The sequence below is a fragment of the Oncorhynchus keta genome, chromosome 21, assembly GCF_023373465.1.
Source record: "Oncorhynchus keta strain PuntledgeMale-10-30-2019 chromosome 21, Oket_V2, whole genome shotgun sequence".
Classification (NCBI taxonomy): Eukaryota; Metazoa; Chordata; class Actinopteri; order Salmoniformes; family Salmonidae; genus Oncorhynchus; species Oncorhynchus keta.
Genome location: NC_068441.1, coordinates 3,823,730 through 3,847,645, shown reverse-complemented (window position 1 = coordinate 3,847,645; position 23,916 = coordinate 3,823,730). Strand labels below are relative to the sequence as shown.

At 40.6% G+C, this 23,916-nt stretch overlaps 3 protein-coding genes across 12 annotated transcripts in view; all 3 read left to right on the top strand.

Annotated features, from left to right (window-relative positions):
• Positions 1-3,180: 3,180 nt before the first annotated feature.
• Positions 3,181-9,822, top strand: LOC127910272 (transcriptional regulator ATRX homolog). Of its 2 annotated transcripts, XM_052473245.1 has the most exons (8): positions 3,181-3,511; positions 4,615-4,668; positions 5,520-5,556; positions 8,316-8,433; positions 8,646-8,765; positions 8,882-8,998; positions 9,266-9,379; positions 9,594-9,822. In XM_052473245.1, the coding sequence occupies exons 2-8, from the start codon at positions 4,622-4,624 to the stop codon at positions 9,749-9,751; spliced, it is 711 nt and encodes a 236-aa protein (XP_052329205.1). In that variant the 5' UTR covers positions 3,181-3,511; positions 4,615-4,621; the 3' UTR covers positions 9,752-9,822. The 2 variants fall into 2 exon arrangements, with proteins under 2 accessions (XP_052329205.1, XP_052329206.1); XM_052473246.1 differs by lacking the exons at positions 3,181-3,511; positions 4,615-4,668; positions 5,520-5,556 and adding an exon at positions 5,576-6,071.
• Positions 9,814-15,054, top strand: LOC118399960 (tubby-related protein 1-like; the record flags this gene model as incomplete). The annotated part of the gene is made up of 7 exons (XM_035796235.2): positions 9,814-9,900; positions 10,353-10,520; positions 10,759-10,871; positions 10,996-11,104; positions 11,368-11,466; positions 11,687-11,858; positions 12,089-15,054. Coding segments are annotated over 7 exons (882 nt in total), but the record flags the coding sequence as incomplete, so codon positions are not given.
• A 6,238-nt stretch (positions 15,055-21,292) lies between these two features.
• The window catches only part of LOC118399957 (transcriptional enhancer factor TEF-5-like), a 39,449-nt gene continuing 36,825 nt past the window's right edge, over positions 21,293-23,916 (top strand). For all 9 annotated transcript variants that reach the window (XM_035796230.2, XM_035796228.2, XM_035796225.2 and 6 more), the window contains exons 1-2: positions 21,293-21,461; positions 21,766-21,910. The gene's annotated coding sequence lies outside the window, so the exon portion shown is untranslated. The remainder of the gene's footprint in view (positions 21,462-21,765; positions 21,911-23,916) is intronic.

Genomic DNA, 23,916 nt, shown 5'->3' with positions numbered 1-23,916 from the left:
CATGGATCTTTCTTCCTCTAATGGACTCAGCCAAGACCCCAACTGGCTGAGTACATACTATGTTTTATGCTAGTAAATATACTAGATGTACCGCCAACCATGGCTGGTATATATTCTCCACGGATGTGGCAGCTTTCTCCGAAATTATACACTACTGCTGATTTCCAAACAGCTTACACCCATCCAATCGTTTCAGAGCTACAGGAGTGGCTATAGAGGGGTAGGGAGGCCTCGTGGTTGAATTGGAACCTAGTGTATGAGAAATGCTCCAAGCACAACGATCGTAGATCAGAGAGTCTTGTTGTGTATCATTATTCTATTATAGTGCCCTGAGAGCCTGGTTCTTATGGTTGTAGAACGTCATGTTGTTTATAGTGAACCCTAAAGAGACCTCCTGCCATTGTCCCTGTCTTTAACCCTTTTCGAAGCAGCAGCTCCCTCGGGGCCTGGTTAATTTAGCCCACATTTTCCTGTTTCGTCTTCATTGTTTGCCCTTCCTGAGCTACGGCATTTCTCTCTCTGTGTACCATTTAACAGGCTTTACAGTGCACCGGGTTCAGTGTCCTCAACTACGCTGCCTGCTGGGTCAGCAGTAAAGTGGCAAAATGAAATATTTTGACACTTCAGACCTGGAACTTGAGCTCTAGGTCACTGCCGGCACCTCTGGAGTGGGTGTATTACCACTAGCTGCCTTCAAACCAAATCAAATGCTATTTGTCACATGCTTCGTAAACAACAGGTGTAGATTAACAGTGAAATGCTTACTCAACGGACATTCCCAACAACGCAGAGGAGAAAGAAAATACAGAAATAATAGAAAAGTAAAACGCGTAATAATAAATACACACTGAGTAACGATATCTTGGCTATATACACGGGGTACCAGTACTGAGTCGATGTGCAGGGGTATGAGGTAATGGAGGGTAGATATGTACATATAACTAGGAATAAAGTGATAGATAATAAAACAGTAGCAGAAGTGTGTGTGATGAGTCAAAAATGTTTGTGCAAAAAGGGTCAATGAAGAACGTTAACCAAATAGCTACCCAGACTATTTAATGAATTATTTAGCAGTGTTATGGCTTTGGGGTAGACACTTTTCATGGTCCTCTTGGTTCCAGACTTGGTGCATCGGTACCACTTGCCGTGCGGTAGCCGAGTCTATGACATTCTATGACTTGGGTGGCTGGAGTCTTTGACAATTTGTAGGGCCTTCGTCTGACACCACAGTGGAACTTAACGTAATCTCCCCCCCACCCCCGGCTCAGTGTTTGCACAACCTTTAAAATGTGTCCCCTTTTCTACCCTTTTATTTTGTTCTGTGTTTTGATGTTGTTCTGTTTTGTTGTTACAATTGTTAATGTATTAAGAATGTTGCTTTAACTAGCATTTATTGTGATGTCTTTTCATTTCTGGATGCAACATTTACCCCCATCCTGTCACCAAATGCATAACTACAACGTTCAGCATGTTGTAGTGATGCACTTGATTTGATAACAACAGTAGGTCTATACGTACAATTGTTGTGAAGACACACAGCACCACATCCCTCAGTTACAGTCAGCTTGGTGTACTGTCTCTTTAAAATCTTGACACCCTCTCCCCAGCCCTGAGATCATTGGCCTTCCTTAGGCCGTCTGCCAAGTGCTGTGTTACTGTCAAGGGTTTACAGAAATGCCAGCAAAGCTATTAGTCTATACTTCTTTCAACAGGCAACGGGCTGGCCAGTGTGATGGGGCATACGGAGAGGAGAGGCGAGAGAGTATTTCATTCAATAGCTTGAATACTGATTTACTGTTGAGACACAGACAGGTGCAGTCTGCAGATGTATACTGTGTGTGGCCTACAGCACTGTATACCGCAAGGGCTGAATCACAGGAGGTTGGTGGAACTTTAATTGGGGAGGACAGGCTCATAGTGACGGCTTGAATGGAATCAATGGAATAGTATCAAATTCATCAAACACATGGTTTCCATGTGTTGGATACCATTCCATTCACACCATATGAACCATCCTCCCCTCGGCAGCCTCCTGTGGGCTGTATACTGTACAAGTGATACTATCATAACTACAACACAACTGACTATGCTATGAATACTGCTAAAACTACTAAGAATAATATTACCACGAGCAACACATTATTACAACTACTTCATTGTCAGTATTATATTGACTTACAGTCATCTCCGAAAGTATTGGCATCCTTGATTATTATTATACAACTACTGAGCTACATCCTCATTATCCTAGCAAGGGGAGAGGGTGCCAGAGTATTGAAAAGTGGGGTGCCAATCATTTTGACCTCAATCATTTTGAGAGAACAACAGTATTACTTCACAAAATCTCTCTGAGCAATTGTATTAGTATATATATATATATATATATATATATATATATATATATATACTGAGAGAATAAAAGTATTACTTAAAATCTCTCAATGGTTGTATAAAAAATATATAAAGTTCAACTTCTTTAGAGCATACAATAGTCAGTATTTGTATTATTTATTTTATACAGTCATATTTGCTCATCTTTAAAGGTGCCAATAATTTCACAGTTGACTATATAAATAGCACAACGAATGAAAATCGTGAAAATAGAGCCTGTGTTGTTACACGGTAATCGACAGTTAGTGTAGCCGAAACGCAATGTAAGTACACATTGTTACAATGAATGACACATTATCGTCATGCAATAGGCTTATAAAAACATCTCGCTGCAACGTAAAATCGATTAAAATGGCTGTATACTCAAATGATTGTGCAGAATCTCTCATAAATCTGATGTGCGCCCCCATGTGCTTTCACTGGCTCCTGCAACACTTGTGGTCTACTGATATTCAGCAGCATCTGGTGGTAGAAAGTAGGAACTACAACTATGCTTCATGTGACTGTTGCACGATCACGAAACACCACTCCTCCACCAATGGTAAACACACACTGGTTCTCGTTCATATACCAGAATGTATGTTGAATCGTTTTTTTCTTATGCTGGTCCGGTTAGGGAAACTCTTATAATAGAGGTTGACAATCCAACCCTATCAGATCTCCCTCTTTCTTCTAAAAAGGATTTTAAAGTCCCCAGATGGTGTAGAGCTGATTATGGTAAACCATAGTGTGTGTAGGGGGGTGTCTTGTCGTGTCCTGGTGGGGTGGGCAGTAGTGGAAGGGACAGGTTGCCCTGCTGGCAATCTGATTAACAAGTAGTGGTGGAGAGGACTAGTGGAGTTGTTGAGTGGACCAAATCCTTTGTCGGCAATCCTATTAAGAGGTAATAGTAGTAGTAGTTGTGTGCAGTGGAATAGAGTGGAGTGGATTAGTGAGGTTGAGGGGACCTGTTTCTCTGTAGACAATCATCTTAGTGAAGTGGTCATATGAACCAGCCCACATAGCCAGGATCAGTATGAACCCCTGTGGGCAGTCACACAGTGGTGGGCTAAGGGGAGACCACACTGACCACAGCACAGAGCACATCCAATGATCAGCATCTACTTGGAGCCAGTCAAAGGTACATCTGTGTGTGTGCATGCATGTGTGAGTCTGAGCTTGTGTTTATGCCTGTGTTGAGGGCTCTAAAGTGTGACCAATTTGGTCGCATATGTGACGAAATATTTGTCTGTGTGACTAGGAGTTGTATTTTGGGAGCACCGTGCGACTAGGAAAGCAATATTACACATAATAATTGTTGTAATGCTAAGGCATTGCTGTACCGTGGTTTCCGGGTGCCCTAGAGAAAAATATTTGTTAGCGTCATGGTTGCGCTATTACTACAGGGAAAAACGGTTTGCTTCTAGCACAATCAGGTCAAAAGACCTGGCCCACAATTGATGGCGCAAAATTTCTTTCTTCCTATAGCGGACCCCGAGACCGCATTTTACATTCATAAACCATGTCGTGGGCAGTTCTGAACTTACGAGCGCATCGTTAACCATTTGTTTACACTTTGTTCAGTCATGTTACCTCATTGGCTAGCTAACATTACCAATATATCCAAACATTTGGGGCCACAGAAAGAAAGGAAACTGGATTTATACATTTATATTTTCTGGTTCCACTAAATTTCATGTGGTGCTCCTAACTTTAAAAAAAATAATAATTGGGAGCACCAGTGTTATCAATGAAACATTTGAATTTAGATCCCTGCCTATGTTTGTCTGACTACATGCATGTGACTTTATTTACATGTAAAGTAAGATTTTGTAAATTTAACTAGGCAAGTCAGTTAAGAACAAATTCTTATTTACAATGACGGCCTACCCCGGCCAAACCCTAACACAGACGACGTTGGGCCAATTGTGCGCCGCCCTATGGGGCTCCGAATCACGGCCAGTTGTGATACAGCCTGGAATCAAACCAGGGTCTGTAGTGCCTTAGACTGCTGCGCCACTCGGGAGCCCACTAAGATTAAGCACCACCATTTCAATTGAAAAACACTTACTGTAAATCAATGTATTACATTGATGAAGGGATCATATTTTGAAATCATAGGCTTACAATCAAAAATGTGTTCTTAAGAAGGGTTCTTCCCTCCTTTTTGACACATGTCCAGAACAACCATCCACTCCTCGAACACAACCACTTTCCTTCTATGATTCCTACCCCTCTCTTCAGGACACTCATGCCTCTCCGGAAGGAAACCCTCAGAGACGTCTGGACAGACGACCGGTAAGATCTTGGTGCATGTCTTAATATACAGTACCTTCAGAAAGTATTCATACCCCCTTGACTTATTCCAAATGTTGTTCTGTTACAGCCTGAATTCAAAATGGATTAAATATATTATTTTTCTCTCCCCCATCTACCAACAATACCCCACAAGGACAAAGTGAAAATATATATTTTTTAATGTTGCAGCCACCACTCTGCTTGAAAATATGGAGAGTGGTACTCAGTGTTGTATTGGATTTGCCCCAAACATAACACTTTGTATTCAGGACAAAAATGTAATTGCTTCAGTATTACTTCAGTGCTTTTGCTTTGATGCAAACATGATGCATGTTTTGGAATATTTTTATTCTGTACAGGCTTCCTTCTTTTCACACTGTCAATTAGGCTAGTATTGTGGAGTAACTATAACGTTGTTGATCGATCTTCAGTTTTATCCTATCACAGCCATTCAATCCTGTACATGTTTTAAAGTCACCATTGGCCTCATGGTGAAATCCCTGAGTGGTTTTCCTTCCTTAGGAAGGATGCCCGTGTTTTTGTAGTGTCTGGGTGTATTGATACACCATCCAAAATGTAATTAATAACATCACCGTGCTCAAAGGGATTTTCAATGTATTCTTTATTTTTTTTTTACCCATCTACCAATAGATGCCCTTCTTTGCAAGGTGTTCAGGAGGGTGCAATGTTACAGATATACATCATGTAGAACAGACATTACACTATTTCGCGAATAATAATAAATAATGTCAGCTCAATGCATCTCAATGTCATATATGTCTTGCCCAAACCTATGTCTGAAGAAATGAATTATTAAAAAGTGTCATGATTTTTAAAAATGGATTCCACAGGTCTCAAGAAAGTCAAGATATGTCCACTCCACATAAGGTAAAAGACAATCATTCCAAGTTTTAAAATACAAAAAGACACCTACAGCAGGGTGTGCCTTTGCGCACATGTTTAAGACACTTGTTGTCCATTTTACATGTCCATTTTACATGTCTATTTGTGTGTGTGTGTGGTTTAGTTCCTGTGTTGTGTCCGAGTCAGAGTTGGTTAGTAATGAGTCACATCGACCATTACATTCACAGGGGGGGTCCGTTACTACATGTGTATAACGGACCTGTGTTTGTCCTCTAACACACCTCCTCCCCCGCCATGTTGGTTCGTCCCGTTGACGTGTCTCTGCCTTTGAAGAGCTGATGACTTTACACATAAATCCTATTAGCAACTTTCTGCTGATTGCCAGCCATTGAGTCCCAGGCTACTCACTCGCTTTATTATCTCCATTGTGTTGAAATTCCCCCCTCCCTCTTCCTTTTAAACTAAAAACTTTTAGGGAAAAGAGGAGTCTGTAGTTTGTTAGAGCTGAAGTCACTGGCCACACAATGTCTGCAGAGAAGGTAACGTTATCGAAACTGTTTTGAGGGGCTTTTCTTGTCGAAGGGACGCTGGAGAGAAGGAATACTCGCGATGGGTCCTATAAAGTTAATAACATTTCTCATATCGCATTTTGATTCATTCGGATATACTGTAATGGTGTTTACGATGACTACGGGTTAAATTACTTGCCCTTTTGATTGCTAGACAATTCAGTGGATAGAAAACCAGTTGAGTGATTGAGCATGCTGCTGTGGTATTGTTACAGTTCTAAAGTGGCTGGTTTATCCCACCCAGCCTGTTGTGCGTCGTGAGTAGCCCTTGCTCACAGGAGTAGGACGGGAGCCTCCTGTTTCGTAGCGTGAGGCAGCTTCAGTTAAAAAGGACACCCTCTGGATGCGAGTCTATGACAAGGCCCCAAATCTATCATCTTAACGCAGAGTGCCAAGCAGAGGTGCATCGTGTCCCATTGGTATCACTCGGCCAGCGATCGAACTATTACACCTCCAATCGCACTTTAACCGCAAGGCCAGAGTCGGTGTCTGTTGCGTATTGATGGTTATGTAGAATTGGCCACTGGGCTGTGATGAGGCTCTGGTACATTTGTGAGGTGACATATTTGCTGTGATGTGGGAAAGGGGGTGGGGTGGGGGGGTCAATGTTGACTGTTATTCATGAAATAGCCAACAATCTATCTGATGGACATATTCAGATTTCTCTTGAAAAAAATCCATGATGACCGCTTGGTCTGCAGGCCGCTAGTGGCAGCTGGTCTGAGGTGAGGACAGAAATAGAGCCACATCTTAATCGGATTACTGTGGCCATCCATCGCTGCACTCCGTCGTCAGTCCGTGTTTAAATGAACAGAATAACAGTGACTGACCTTATTCCAGTTTTCTTGGGATGCTGTGGTGTGGTAATAGTTGGTTTCTGGTCAGTTGTCACATGAAAGGGATTGCTGGGAGGCTGACTGACATAATACCAGAGCGAGTGAATAAGACTGATTCGGAGAAAAGCTGAATGTGCTTGCGTGTTGAATAGAGTTTGGTTGGTCGGTGCACTTCCAACTGCACACTTCCAACCCCCCACACACACAGCAGCCTTGTGTAATTGATGACTCTGTTTATTACTCTAAATCTCTAAAGCCCTACTGCTACATTATAATAATGTAACTTCACTTTTTAACACTGGATGTGACGAGACATGTTTGTGATTGAGGCAGGTGACTAATGCTTGATTGTTAGGTCACTGTGTCAGAAGGGCAGGTTACATAATATAGAAAGTATTACCTAGAATATTAGAATGATTGTTATCTGTTCCAAATGTAGACATTACCGAATTGGCCACTCTCTTTCCTTTTTGAAAATGAATCGGTTTTAAGAGAATGTCTTGACAGTAGTAAAAATATATAATATGGGATAATCAAGTACTGTGTTTATAGAAGTGTGATGTTCAATGTACAGTGCTTTACTTGTTTCTGTCTCCATACATTTCTGCTTGCACCTTACTGTCTTTTGGATGGTAAGTCACTCAAATCTTCATGCTCCTGCAACATTTACTATTGGCATACACTGAGTGTACAAAACATTAAGAACACCTTCCTAATACTGAGTTATATTTGCCCCCAGAACAGCCTCAATTTCCCAGGGCATGGACTCTACAAAGTGTCAAGTGTTCCACAGGGATGCTGGCCCATGTTGACTCCAATGCTTCCCACAGTTGTGTCAAGTTGTCTGGATGTCCTTTGGGTAGTGGACCATCCTTGATACACACGGTAAACTGTTGAGTGTGAAAAACCCATCAGCGCTGCAGTTCTTGACACACTTAAACCGGTGCACCTGGCACCTACTATCATATACCCTGTTCAATGGCACTTAAATATTTGTCTTGCCCATTCAGCCGTTGAATAGCACACATACACAATCCATGTCTCAATTGTCTCAAGGCTTAAAAATCCTTCTTTAACCTGTTTCCTCCCCTTCATCTATACTGATATAAGCGGATTTAACAAGTGACATCAATAAGGGATCATAGACTGACCTGGTGAATCCAGTTGAAAGCTGTCATGGAAAGAGCAGGTGCTCTTAATGTTTTGTGCACTCAGTGTAAAAGCATGGTTCATGCAAAAGGCTGTTACGCACATACAGTAGATCTTAAACGTAGGATTTTGTCCTTACTGCACAGCTGTGTCATCTCTCTCCGGTGTCTGCCCCGCTCTCCTTGTCTCCTCTCTGACTCTTCTTCCTGCAGATAATGCTTTCTATAAGCCAAAGAAGAAGGCCGAGTCAGCCAACCCAGCCACCAATGGTGCCGATGCCAAGCCCAAAAAGAGCAAGAACAAGAAGAGCGAAGAGCTGTCTGGAGAAGAGAATCCTGCTGTTCAAAGTATGGACTGCTCTGCACAGTTTAAATGGCATATCTTCAAATGAGACATACGCAAAATGATTGGCAAAATGCTGGTGATCCACAAATAAATCATTTCTATCTGAGATAGTGTGCAGTATCCAAATGTAATGAATTAATATGGCTATCGCTCAAAAGTATATTCATTTCTTTTGGAGGTCATCTCTCAATTCATTTTTTTTGTTGTCAAATAGGTGGGAAAAAGGTCAAGAAAAAGAAACCAGACGGAGAAAAAACAGAAAAGGAAAAAGTGAAAGGGAAAGAGAAAGACGAGCCAAAGAAGAAAACAAAAAGTGTGCCAAAGAAAAAGAAAGGTAAGCAGTCGGCAATATATAACTGAGATGATGCTCTGCGTGGAACTGCATGTTTAAAGCATCAACATTTATTTCAAACCCAATAAATAAATAAAAAGTCTCCTTTTCTGCTCAAGGTTCAGATACAGAAGAAGATGATGATGAGGAAGAGACTCCACAAAAGAAGGCAAAGAAAAAGACCACAAAAGAAGGTTCTGACAAAGATGGCATGGAGAAGAAATCCAAAGCGAAAGGTGGGCAGGAGTTACTGAAACAACAAGAATACGACCTGGTTTAAGAGGATTCGGTAGGAGATTTCTTTGCGAAATGTTGAGTGAGAGGAAACACTAGTCCCGCACAGCCTTACGTTGTTATCACCAAACGAGCTGTTGCACATTACACAGAATGCAAATATGTATACAAAAATCCAAAACATGTTTCAGAACATCTTTTTGTATAGCACTGGTGAGAAAATGGCATCGCTTGAGAGGTGTATTTTTGCCTCTCGCCTTTTTTTTCAGATGACAAAGAGTATGACAAAAAAACGAAGAAAGACACCAATAAAAAGGAACCGGCTTCTCTGTTCTGTGTAAATGGGGATAAGGATAAGTCAGACTCCAAGAGCAAGAAGAAAGGTAAGTGTTAACACTAGCTTTACGTATTGATTTTAAACCGCTGCAATTTTAGGGATAAATAATGATCGATTTGATGGCCGACAATCTCTAACCCATCGTCATGTATTACTTGTGTCCCACACCCATTTTGGAAGAGAACACATTGCAATAATGTTACAGCACTGTAGGTACACTGAGATATGATCATAACCTGGAGTGCATTCTCTAAAACCAGCAGCCAAATCTGATAGTGATGACAGTGAACCAGAAACCAAGTCCAGCAAGTCAAAATCAAAAAAGAAGGAGAACGCCAACCCGGCATCCATGTTCGCAGCAGGGGGAGACAAGGACAAGGACAAGAAGAAAAAGAAAGGCAAGTGTGTTCTGCTTTAATTAAATACAGCCCAAGTGTTTGGGTGTCTTCCTGCCAGTTTTCCTAATGTTTTATTTTTCTATCAGCCAAAGCATCAGAGAGTGACGATTCTGACTCCGAGGCAGAAAAAGGGACAAAAAAGAAAAAGGGAAAAGGGAAGAAGAAGAAGGTAGGTTTTGTGTCTGCAAGTCCCCGTTTAGTGACTAGGGTCTCGATTCAATCCGTATCGCATAAGTTCAGCACTATAGCACAATACCAATTGGACTGTAAATGCTGCCTATGTCGGTTCAATCAGAAGTGACCTTTTACATTTCAAACGCACTATAGTGCTGAACTTCTGCGATTATGGATTGAATCGTGACCTAGGTCACAATGTTGCTACTGCACAGTGATGGTTTGTGGGGTGGAGTATACAATGCTGCATTCTTCTGATCAGGGCTCCAAAAAAGATGATTCCTTGCCTCATCAACCACGCTGGATAAGAAAGTCTAAGGTCTCTCTCCTCTGACCTTCTCCAATGCATTTAAGAAACCGGCAGAGAGAGAGAGGATGAAAATGTAGATAGAGCCATGTATAAATTAACCTACTGATAATCCAGTTTTTTTTCTGTCCCACATCCAGGAGGAGAGGCCTCCATCCCCGGACATTGAGTTTGACAGCCTGGAGGAGTTTGTCCTGCAGCCAGCCCAGCAGGGGGTGACTGTCAAATGCAAGATGACCCGGGACAAGAGGGGCATGGACAAAGGCTTGTACCCCACATATTATCTCCACCTCGACAATGAAAAGAAGGTGAGGCACTCCCGGAGGTCCAATTTAGGGGTTTGTGGATCTCTATTCTGTCTGTCAATGTATTATAACCCACAAATGTGGCTTCAGATGAGTCACACACCACTTTTGAGGTTTTGGTTTCAAAATGAATCTCAATCTGAGATGGAGCCAACGTGAGCTTAAAACCAAGTTGTGGATTTACGGTATGATATGCTTTTGAGGAATCATTGTCCAGGAGATTTATTCTGTGTTTTTACAGGTCTTTCTACTGGCTGGGAGAAAACGAAAGAAAAGCACAACCTCCAATTACCTTATCTCCATTGACCCCACAGACTTGTCTAGGGATGGAGAAAATTTCATTGGAAAGTTGAGGTATCCGTAACCTATAGTCATAGATCAACACTGTAACTTGTCTATAAAATACATAGTATTACACCTGGAATCATGCATTTCATAAGCTCGTTGCATTCATGGATTGATTATTTACACTCCATAGGTCCAATATGATGGGTACTAAGTTCACAGTGTTTGACAATGCTCTGCATCCAGACAGAGCTCTACCAGACATGTCCAATGCTCGCCAAGAACTAGCAGCCATCATTTATGTAAGGCTTTGACATTGAAGTACCCTTTATGAAGGTTTTATAAGTAGTTTACAAACTGCTCATTATCTCTGTATAGTTGAGCCATTCAATGACTCTTTAATGGGTTACAAAGGGTTATTGAAGGGGCTATAGGTACTTCAAAGAATGTTCATTATATGATTATAATTAGAAAATCTTATGTTAAATTGATAAATGGTGGACTCCCAACTTCCATGACAATGTAATTCCTATTTCCGCGTATCGCTCTGACCTTTGGTCGACAGGAAACTAATGTCTTGGGAATAAAGGGCCCCAGAAGGTTGACCGTCATCATCCCAGGAATGGGCAAGGACAGTGAACGGGTACCCATCCGACCTCGCAGAGTAAGCAAACCATTTGTTTTACAGATGTCATTCTGCTTGTGTTATGGATGAGGATGAACAACACCATTGTCCTGATTTTAAAGGTCTTGAATGAGCAATCGTTTGTAGGAGGCCACATAGTACATCGGATGGTCTCCTTTCACCGCAACATTCCTCGTTGTCCATATTGTTAATGTGACCAGCCACACTGCTGCGTTTCTCCCACATCCCTCTTCCTCAGGACAACAACGGTTTACTGATGAAGTTCCAGAACAGAAAGATGGACAATCTGATCGAACTCCACAACAAGACCCCCACGTGGAACGACGACACGGCGTCACATGTGCTGAACTTCAACGGCAGGGTCACACAGGCCTCCATCAAGAACTTTCAGATCATCCACAGCAAAGATGGTGAGAAGCCGAAAAATCATCCACAATCATAACATTGTGTACATATTGCTTATTTCTAGTAACTATCATATACAATACCGGTGGATGAAATTCCAAGAACAAAATAAGGTGAATAAGGTTGAATAAAGTCAAAGCTCCCAAATACAGTATATTTTCTGGGAGTTTTTTTGTTGCAAAAATGTAAATGTATAACTGTGTGTACATTGTTATCATTTATTTTCTTTTTCTAGAGGCCTATATTGTGATGCAGTTTGGACGAGTAGCAGATGATGCTTTCACTCTGGACTATAGCTACCCCATGTGTGCAGTGCAGGCCTTTGCCATCGCTCTATCCAGCTTTGATGGCAAAATAACCTGCGAATAACAGGAAACCATGGGCCCCTGTGCCGCCTCAAGCTGCTGCAACTCGTTATATTACACACTACCAGAAAGAAGAATTTCCTTCACCACTCAACATCAGTGCAAGGTACACAGAAGGATGGACGTCCTAGACGAGATGGGAATCCAAGTGCATTTGATAACACATGGACTGCCTTCTGGGATTGTTTGGTTTGTTTGCGTCTCATGCACAGGAGGCTGCCGAGAGGAGGGCGGCTCATAATAATGGCCCGGAACTGAGCTGACGGAACGGCATCTTGAAGACAGCTTGGCTGTCGAAACGTTGGTAATTACATTTTTGCATCTGAGCTCCTAGAGTGTGCGGCTCTCTTTTATTTTCAGGAATGGCATCAAACACCTGGAAACCATGTGTTTGATACCACTCCACTAATTCCACTCCAGCCATTACCACGAGCCCGTCCTCCCAAATTAAGGCGCCACCAACCTCCTGTGGTCTCATGATAATGATAATAATAAACTTTTCTGGGAACAACGTTACTTTGTCCATAGGAGATCCTTGCTGATGCTGCATGCAAGGCTGAGCACTTGAGATGTGGTGTGCTTTGGCATTACACCATTTCAGTTTCGGGGGATGCAGACCAATTGGGGTATGAAAGTAACATCTGAAGACTGGAAGCCTATCTCCCTCCCATCTACATCAAGGATTTTATAGTATAGTACATGTCCAATTCATTCTGTTGTATTTCGTTTGGAAGACAAATCCAATCATGTGTAATCTCAAGTCCATTGGTAGAAAAACTGGTTCTTCGAGGACTTATTTAGGCATACTTGTTCTTATTATCAGTAGGGTTACGTTTGTTTCCATGCATTGTGTTATGTCAACATGAAATTGACCTTATTTTAGCTCAATGTGTGCTTATCAGATGTCTACTCTATGTTCATGTTAGGGATTTTTATCACCAATATTATGACCTTCTTAAACAAATTAGAGGTTTCATTGTGAACACTTAAGCGGCAGTGGCACAAGGCAATATGCTTGTACCAATTGACTGTCGACAGTCACAAGTATTTTACTAATCTCATTTGCTGTTCTCATTCCACTCAAGCAACAATTCTGTTGTTCTGATACCTGCCTTTTTATGTTCTCTCTATGTACAGTTGAAGTCGGAAGTTTACATACACCTTAGCCAAATACATTTAAACTCAGTTTTTCACAATTTCTGACATTTAATCCTAGTAAAATTCCCTTAGGATCACCATTTTATCTTAAGAATATGAAATGTCAGAATAATAGAGAATGATTTATTTCAGCTTTTATTTCTTTCATCACATTCCCAGTGGGTCAGAAGTTTTCATACACTCAATTAGTATTTGTTAGCATTACCTTTAAATTGTTTAACTTAGGTCAAACGTTTTGGGTAGCCTTCCACAATAAGTTTGGTGAATTTGGGCCCATTCCTCCTGACAGAGCTGGTGTAAATGAGTTAGGTTTGTAGGCCTTCTTACTCACGCACACTTTTTCAGTTCTGCCCACAAATTTTCTATAGGTTTGAGGTCAGGGCTTTGTGATGGCCTCTCCAATACCTTGACTTTGTTATCCTTAAGCCATTTTGCCACAACTTTGGAAGTATGCTTGGGGTCATTGTCCATTTGGAAGACCCATTTGCGACCAAGCTTTAACTTCCTGACTGATGTCTTGAGATGTTGCTTCAATATATCCATATCTTTCCGGCCTCATGATGCCATCTATTGTGTGAAGTGCACCAGTCCCAACTGCAGCAAAGCACCCCCACATTTGAACCAGACTTGTGGAGGTCTACAATTTTTTTTCTGAGGTCTTGGCTGATTTCTTTTGATTTTCCCATGATGTCAAGCAAAGAGGCACTGAGTTTGAAGGTAGGCCTTGAAATACATTCACAGGTACACCTCTAATTGACTCAAATTGTCAATTAGCCTATACTTTTCTGGAATTTTCCAAGCTGTTTAAAGGCACAGTCAACTTAGTGTATGTGAACTTCTGACCCACTGGAATTGTGATACAGTGAAATAATCTGTCTGTAAACAATTGTTGGAAGAATTACTTGTGTCATGCACAAAGTAGATGTCCTAACAGACTTGCCAAAACTATAGTTTGTTAACAAGAAATTTGTAGAGTGGTTGAAAAACTAGTTTTAATGACTCCAACCTAAGTGTATGTAAACCGAGAACTGTATGTTCTCTCTTAGGCTAGATTCTGACTTTGTATGAATCATGTGGACAAGAGACTTATATTGACAGCTATTGACAAACATAAGGCTCCATTATTGTCGATTTGATAACGATTCTTAATGAAGGTAACAATGCATTTCAGTGTCTTGCGAACCAAAGTGCAGGCTTGGAGATAAATTCATTATTATTTGAGCATGTTATCTGCAAATAAAGTATGACATGTTTAAAACAAATTCTTATAATATAATAATATATAAGGATAAGCGTATACAGGATAAGCGTATTGTTGCACAAACAATTTTATTTTACACCTGCTACATTAGGTTGCACAAATCCAAAAAATGACGCTGTAGTTTACTGTGCATTTGACAGCCCTATACTAGTGTTTACATTAAAACTAATTGGAAACTCAATGCTAACTGTGGCCTGCAGTGATTTGACTCTTGCTTTTGTCTGACATCAAAATATTTGTAATTGGAAAATGTTTTTTTATGACGAGAGAATTGGTTACAAATGTATCAGCCGTTGGTTTTCTAGTTGTGGACTATGGAGTGAGATGTGTTTCTTTATTCTGTAAATATGTCTACCTCGATCTGTGCATATTCAGCATAACTCACAAATAAAACTGGTTATGAATTAATAAAACTATCTGTAAATATGTAAACATGTCACTATAAACAATCTGTGAATATGTCAAACAAATGTTCACAATAAGTCATGAATAAATCGATCCGTAAATATATTCAACATAGCTCACAAATAAAACGACAATTTGTTCAGAAATCTAACCCGGACGACGCTAGGCCAATTGTGCGTCGCCCCACAGACCTCCTGGTCGCGGCCAGTTACAACAGAGCCTGGGCGCGAGGCAGTACAGCGCCCTTAACCACTGCGCCACCCGGGAGGCCCATTTTCAGCAAACTTAATATATATATATATATGCGTAAATATTTTTAATGAACACAAGATTCAACAACTGCGACATAAACTGAACAAGATCCACAGACATGTGACTAACAGAAATGGAATAATGTGTCCCTGAACAAAGGGGTCAAAATCAAAAGTAACAGTCAGTATCTGGTGTGGCCACCAGCTGCATTAAGTGCTGCAGTGCATTTCCTCCTCATGGACTGCACCCGATTTGCCAGTTCTTGCTGTAAGATGATACCCCACTCTTCCACAAAGGCACCTGCAAGTTCCCGGACATTTCTGGGGGGAATGGCCCTAGCCCTCACCCTCCGATCCAACAGGTCCCAGACGTGCTCAATGGGATTGCGATCCGGGCTCTTCGCTGGCCATGGCCATGTCTTGCAGGAAATCACGCACAGAACGAGCAGCATGGCTGGTGGCATTGTCAAGCTGGAGGGTCATGTCAGGATGAGCCTGCAGGAAGGGTACCACATGAGGGAGGAGGATTGCCTGCAATGACAACAAGCTCAGTCCGATGATGCTGTGACACACCGCCGCCAGACCATGACAGACCCTCCACCTCCAAATTGATCCCGCTCCAGAGTACAGGCTTCGGTGCTCATTCCTTCAACGATAAACTCGAATCCGACCATCGCTCCTCGGGAGACAAAACCGCAACTCGTCAGTGAAGAGCTCTTTTTGCCAGTCCTGTCTTGTCCAGCGACAGTGAGCTTGTGCCCATGGGCGACGCTGTTGCCAGTGATGTCTGGTGAGGACCTACAGTCCAGCCTCTCTCAGCCTATTGGGGCGACAGGGTAGCCTAGTGGTTAGAGTGTTGGACTAGTAACCGGAAGGTTGCAAGTTCAAACCCCCGAGCTGACAAGGTACAAATCTGTCGTTCTACCCCTGAACAGGCAGTTAACCCACTGTTCCTAGGCCGTCATTGAAAATAAGAATTTGTTCTTAACTGACTTAGTTAAATAAAGCTAGTTAAATAAAATATTGCGGACAGTCTGAGTACTGTTCCTGGTGTAACTCGGGCAGTTGTTGTTGCCATTCTGTACCTGTCCCGTAGGTGTGATGTTCGGATATACCGATCCTGTGCAGTTGTTGTTGTTACATGTGGTCTGCCACTGCGAGGACGATCAGCTGTCCATCCTGTAGATCTGTCTTTTTTCTTTTGGTGTTTTTCAGTCTGTAGAAAGGCCTCTTAGTGTCCTACGTTTTCATAACTGTTACCTTAATTGCCTACCATCTGTAAGCTGTTCGTGTCTTAACAACCGTTCCACAGGTGCATGTTCATTAATTGTTTATGGTTCATTGAACAAGCATGGGAAACAGTGTTTAAACCCTTTACAATTAAGATCTGTGAAGTTATTTGGATTTTTACGAATTATCTTTGAAAGACAGGGTCCTGAAAAAGGGACGTTTATTTTTTTGCTGAGTTTATGTTGAAATATTCAACAAATTACTTTAGAATTCATGTTAAATTCGACCGTTGGGGCATGCAATGGGAGTGTGGGCTTTCGACATCAGCCCACTAGCCAAGCAGCTAGTGTTGGACACTAACGATAGCTAGCAGGTGATCTCGTCAGGTGTTTATGCGAACAACCAAAGTTAACGTTAGTTTAACTAGTTCATTGTTTATTCAGGAATGTGTCAATTATGAAGCACCTCTCAGTTTTAAAATCCCGTATTGGTGATCTTTCAGGGACTCTTTCTAGACTGGTGCGGAGGTAAGAAATTGTAACATTATCTGATCAAATGTTTTTCGGCTCCATGTAGGTTTGCTTGCTAGCTAGCCAAGTCATTTGTTGTGCATCCTTAGCTACATGAATGTTGTTTCCTTGTCAATACATGCATTCCGTGTCTGATTAATGTCAGTTCAATTCCTCTGTATTGTGTTGCACTGTTGGATTGAGGGGATGGGCAATGTTACCAGTTTAAAGAATGGCCAGGTTATTCTACTCATATGGTCAAATGTATTAACCTGACAATAATAACGTGAGAGTTTAATTGTGTACCGATGCACAGGTCATGTTATGATGATGGTTCAAGATAATCCAATTAATTGTTTGGAAGACAATGTTTTGAAGTACGACATGACCAAACGTGTGACGACTTGATCAACCTTCAGAATATGTAAAACTGCACAATGATGGCACATTAAAAGTGCAGACGCAATACATGAACCAATTCACACACCCCGTCATCCATCCACACACACCGGGAAGTAGTTTTTTAAAAAAGTTGTCAGGAAGAGCAACTGTGTGCTATTGGCTTGGGTTCCAACATGTGGTCCTCTTTCTTGCCTCCTTTTGAGTGACTCCTGTTTTATACAAGTTTGATCAAATAGCTTAATAAGATGCTATTTCAAAATGCCTTGTCCTGTGTAACAAGTGGTGTGTGCTGCCCAGTTGACGTCAAACTCAATGTTATTATTATATTCCTACTGTTCCCAGAGCGGTCCATTCTGAGTCGGCCTAGCACCGGGACCCCGCTTGGCTGGTTTTACCACTGACCAGCTGCTTTTGGACCCTACTGAATCTCCCCGCTAGTCAAGCTCCCGTTTCTTTCGAGCCCTTCCTGAGTCGTTTGATCTGACTGCTGACTCAGCAAAGGATCTATAGCGGTATTTCCCAAACTCCTGGGGACACCAAGGGGTGGACAAATTGGACATTTAAAATTTTAAAAAACAAACAAATCCCTAGCACGACTACACAACCGATTCAAATAATCAACTCGTAAATCTAGATTTGATTATTTAAATCAGATGTGTAATGAAGTCAAAAACTAAACGCGCACCCCTTAGGGTCCCCAGATTAGAGTTTTGGAAACGCTGACCTTAAGAATATGATGAAATGTCATTAGTGTGGTTCAGCATATCATTTTAAGGGATGTTTTGCTCATTGTGTAAAAGATAGGCACAGTCAGACAGGATGGATTCCCCTATATGGATTGATTATAGGATTTATAGAATATAGGATGGATTCCCCACCGTCAAGACCAAAAGATGTCCATGTGAATATTCTAATATCCGCATAAATAAAAAAAGATGCACATTTTCCCACCTGTGGTGTGTTTCCACCAAACTGATTTGCTGCAGATAAAAATCAGTGTGTGATGACGTAGTGTACACAACATTTCCTTTTCCGCTTAAAATGTTCATGTACCGAGCAATAATCGAAAGTTCAATGTGTTTACATTGCATTTTCAACTCGAACGATAGTTTTGTCACAGAATCTGTTGCGTTAAAGAGCTGTGAATATCTGTGAAATATTTGTACATATTTACAAGAGTATGGTTTGATTTACGAAATATTCCAATATAATTCACAGATCATAGTTTTATTTGTGAGTTATGTTGAGAACATACATATTTACAGAATAAAGAAACAAAATCTCACTCCATTAAGAACCTTGCATTTCGGATAAAAAACACTTGTGGGTTGAAGATCCTGAGAGCGAGGGGGAAGGTGTGTTCTCTGCCCGAACCTGCTCTGGCAGTTGTCCAAACTCGCAGAGGCAATGAAGCTTGAAAGACTAGGTGTTCTGGACAGATGCAGGGCAACGATGCACAGAGTTCCTCGCTGAATAGTTCTCTCAAGAGTTGTCTAAAGGAAGTGTCCATGGTTAACAGAGCGAGTTAATACTAGGACGCTGTTATTTTACCCACACATTGTTGTTGCCTACACTTCACTTGTAATTTTTGGAACACGTTTTCAGGACAAACAAACCCTGTACCGCCAAGGCCAACAATCGCAATCATGGGTTTGACCAACAGACGGAGCTATTCTATTGTCGGATGTGAATGCTAGTACATGTTCACAAAAAGCTTTTTAAAAATGTTATGAATTTGAGCATACCTCTAAAGGGTTACATCATGGAGTTTGACACTCTTGAGATGCATAATGACATGCTCGACCTACAGTACCAGTCAAAAGTTTGGACACACCGAATCAATCCAGGTTTTTCCTATATTTTTTACTACTTTCTACATTGTAGAATAATAGTGAAGACCTCAAAACTATGAAATAACACGTGGAATCATGTAGTAACCAAAAATATATTTCAGATTTGAGATTCTTCAAAGTAGCCACCTTTTGCCTTGACAGCTTTGGACACGCTTGGCATTCTCTCAACCAGCTTCATGAGGTAGTCACCTGGAATGCATTTCAATTAACAGCTGTGCCTTGTTATAAGTTAATTTGTGGAATTTCTTTCCTTCTTAATGCATGTGAGCCATTCAGTTGTGTTGTGACAAGGTAGGGGTGGTATACAGAAGACTATTTGGTAAAAGACCGAGTTCATATTATGGTAAGAACAGCTCAAATAAGCAAAGAGAAACAACAGTCCATCATTACTTTAAGACATGAAGGTCAATCAATCTGGAACATTTCAAGATCTTTTAAAGTTTCTTCAAATGCAGTCTCAAAAACCATCAAATGCTATGATGAAACTGGCTCTCATGAGGACCGCCACAGAAAGGAAGACCCAGAGTTTCCTCTGCCGCAGAGGATAAGTTCATTATATTTACCAGCCTCAGAAATTGCAGCCCAAATAAAAGCTTCAGAGTTCAAGTAACAGATGCATCTCAAAATCAACTGTTCATAGGAGATTGCATGGATCAGACCTTCATGGTCAAATTACGGCAAAGAAACAACTACTAAAAGGACACCAATAATAAGAAGAGACTTACTAGGGCCAAGAAACACGAACAATGGACATTAGACCGGTGGAAATCTGTCCTTTTGTCTGATGAGTCCAAATCTGGGATTTTTGGTTCCAACCGCTGTGTCTTTGTGAGATGCAGAGTAGGTGAACGGATGATCTTCGCATGTGTGGTTCCAACCGTGATGCATGGAGGAGGAGGTGTGATGTGTGGGAGGTGCTTTGCTGGTGACACTGTCAGTATTTATTTGGAATGCAAGACACACTTAACCAGCATGGCTACCACAGCATTCTGCAGTGATATGACATCCCATCTGGTTTGCACTTAGTGGGACTTTTTCAACAGGACAATGACCCAACACACCTCCAGGCTATGTAAGGGCTATTTGACCAAGAAGGAGAGTGATGACGGTCTGCATCATATGGCCTGGCCTCCACAATCAACCGACCTCAACCCTGTTGAGATGGTTTGGGATGAGTTAGACCACAGAGTGAAGTAAAAGCAGCCAACAAGTGATCAGCATGTGGGAACTCCTTCAAGACTGTTAGAAAAGCATTCCATGTGAAGCTGGTTTAGAGAATGCCAAGAGTGTGCAAAGCTGTCATCAAGGCAATGGGTGGCAACTTTGAAGAATCTAAAATATATTTTGATTTGTTTAACACTTTTTTGGTTACTACATGATTCCATGTGTGTTATTTCATAGTTTGTCTTCACTATTATTCTACAATGTAGAAAATAGTCAAAATAAAGAAAAAAAACAAAAGTGAATAGGTGTCCAAACATTTGACTGGTACTGTATATTCGACCTTACTTCAGTGAAATATGTTAATTCCTCAGGAGGAATTATACAGTAATATAATATGTTAATAATGATACTGTTAATTGTCTGTGCACATTTCTGTGATAATTATAACAATAATATCATAATTATACTGTTAGGCCTATTATTATTATTATTACTTTTGAAATGTAGCCTACGGGTTCTCATTTAACACACAACATTCTATTCACATCTATTCCACTTGCTTTTTAACACAGCAAGTTTCACACCAAGCAATACAAGTCATCCTGTGATTTGAGCTGTTTACATTTATTTTTTTTACATTTTACTGCGTTTCAAGTGACACGAAAGGCAACTTCAACGAATAATCCTCTCTTGATAAGACTTCTCTGAAATCGTCTACGGTAGGATCGACACCCGGTACCGTATTTTCAAAATCGTGGGGGGAGATTTCAATAAAGTCACTGCCCCCAAGTATGTTGATTGACGTTACCCAATGGCTCCTCCCTGAAATATTTTTTTCTTCGTTTTCCAGTGTAGTGCGTTGATTTCATACCAAAGTCATACCTAACATTCCACTTACACTGTCAAACCAGGATAAATATTATTGAAAACGATAATGCCCCCAAAAATTAAGTATCAAAATGAGTAAACTACCTTCGCTTTTGTCAGGAGGGGTGACTACCAAATAAAATGTGAGTAACCATTAATTTGTTCCCTTTGTTTAAGCGCTTTCGGTGAAGTTTTCATGCTGCGCTCGGTGAAGTTTTCAGATCATTGTCATTTTTTGCATTTTTCCGTGGAACTCCCTGCGTTGGGAGGGAATAAAAGAATAAGGGATTGATCGCCTATATTGTGTGTGACTTTCTCTGTGTGCAGGAAATCTTTGCTAAGCTTTTAACTATATTGACCATACTCACTGACAATAATAAGCCATTAGTATTGCTTCTTTGTCAATACTATGGGACAACGACCATGTTTCCTTTCTTTTTCGTACAGCTGCTTGGATCTGGACCACTTTCCTCCAAACTTGTTCTCCAGAAGAATCAAGTGGTTATATACCCAAGAATTGACAGACAGTGAAAGGCAAATTGGAGGAATACATAACTCGACATTTTACGCGCTGTTTTGCTGCACCCCATAGGTAAGTGAATCACCGAATTTGGTAACATCGTGTCCAAGGAAAGATACGACCCCCCCAACCAATTTATAGAAGTTTAGATTTACGTAGGTCTAAAAAAACAACAACGTTTATTTCATATTATTCTTTATCATATTACAGTAATATGTTATGTGTTCAATGGATGTTTACCTTTTTTTGTTTTACCAGAAAATGGCAACACTGACAAAACAAATCTGTTTCAATCAGTTTAACGCAAAACAGATACGCTGTTGGTCTTGCGTCAATTTGACATGGTCGTTTATGCGTATTAATATATGTATAAATACAACAGAGAGAACACGAAGCCATCGAAACTTCAGTACGCACACCACTGCAGCCTCTATACTGTTGTTTACGAAATGTTCAGATTTACTTAGGACACTTGGAAATGGTTTATTTTTCATTGTCCAATCAGTCCTCTGACTGTATTCCCTATGATGAAGAGAAACAGTCTGTTTTTATTTTAATATGTCCTCATGAATGTTGTATTATTCCTTTGTGTGTATCCCTTACTGAATAATAGTTCAACAGCCAAATTAGTGCAGATTTTTAAATCAACAATTTTCGCATTAGCCAACTATTTAAACAAAACCGGTTTCTTTCAACCTTTCTTTTATATGGGTAAATCATGTATAAGTAAGGGTTTTGTACTTTCTTTGAGTTGTGGATCCTTCTTGATCTTCTCCACAGGAGCCAGTGATGTTTCACCGGAAATCTTTACTTAAATATTTAATCCTTATATTAGCATTTAAAATGGATGGATCTGTGTGCATTTAATTGTATATCTTCATGAAACACCTGTTCATGGTGTGCTATTGGTTACGCTTGGGAAAACAGACCATTCTTGCTCCAAATGCTTTCCTTATTAGAGAAATACAAAAAAAGTGTGATGCTTTGCAAGGTTTATCATTTTTTTAATCTCTCTTAACCACCCTGTAAAACAAGTGTACACAACAATGTCACAGTCCAGTCAATGCCATTCAACAGGTAGAACAATATAATGTCTTTCAAGTTCATCACTAAGTACTGTTTAGTAGACCAGCCAGAAAAGCCTGTTTAGGGTTGAGATTATAGACATTTAGGGGCACATTCAAATGGTAAACAAGCCATTCATGTTTACTCCACTGTAAAGATAAGAGTCAGTCGCCATTTCGTCAAACTATATGAAACAATATGTCGTTCTGCCCCTGAACAAGGCAGTTAACCCACAGTTCCTAGGTAGGCCCTCATTGTAAATAACAATTTGCCTAGTTAAATAAATGTTACAATAAATAAAAAAAACATTTGAAAAAGTAAAAAAGTTAAAAGAAAGAGAGAAAGTCACACACACAAAAAAAATAAAACATATTTAGAATCACACGAAATCACAATTTACGTTAGTTTATAATTGACATCATTGATCCATACAAACACTAGCCCCAGGTCATCTGCCCAACTGTAAATCTTTCAGACGGACTCAGGAGTTTCGCTAAGTTGTTGAAGCACTGCAGGCACTCCTGGTTGCAGCTGCACATTCTCTGACTCTCGAAGAGATAGACCAATGTTTGCCTATAACAGTCTCCCGTAACGATTGAAGCTAACATATGGTATTTGGTTGATAATGTGATACAAGTGTTGTCCATTAGAATGAGTATGCTATAGATAATGTAAAGGTAATATGTGATGTCTATATTGTGGCAATATGAGTTTCAGTATAGGGTAACAGTACTGACTGAGGTGCATAGGCGAAACAGGTAGTTGAGTTGACATTGTTGGAATTGTTTATACCCGAAAATAGGTTGTACTTCTAATAGGGCAGCCTGTTTTGTATCATATTTTTGTGCAACCAAACAAAGAAGCACGCAGGCTTAGATAGTATTGGACATTTCAGGAATGACTGAAATTTAAGGATCTATATGCACAATAAGTTAACTTTTTTTAATTTTTTTATTCATAAACAGTTTGCCATTAATTTCTACACTTTACTGCCAAAACATGCCGTTAGTTTT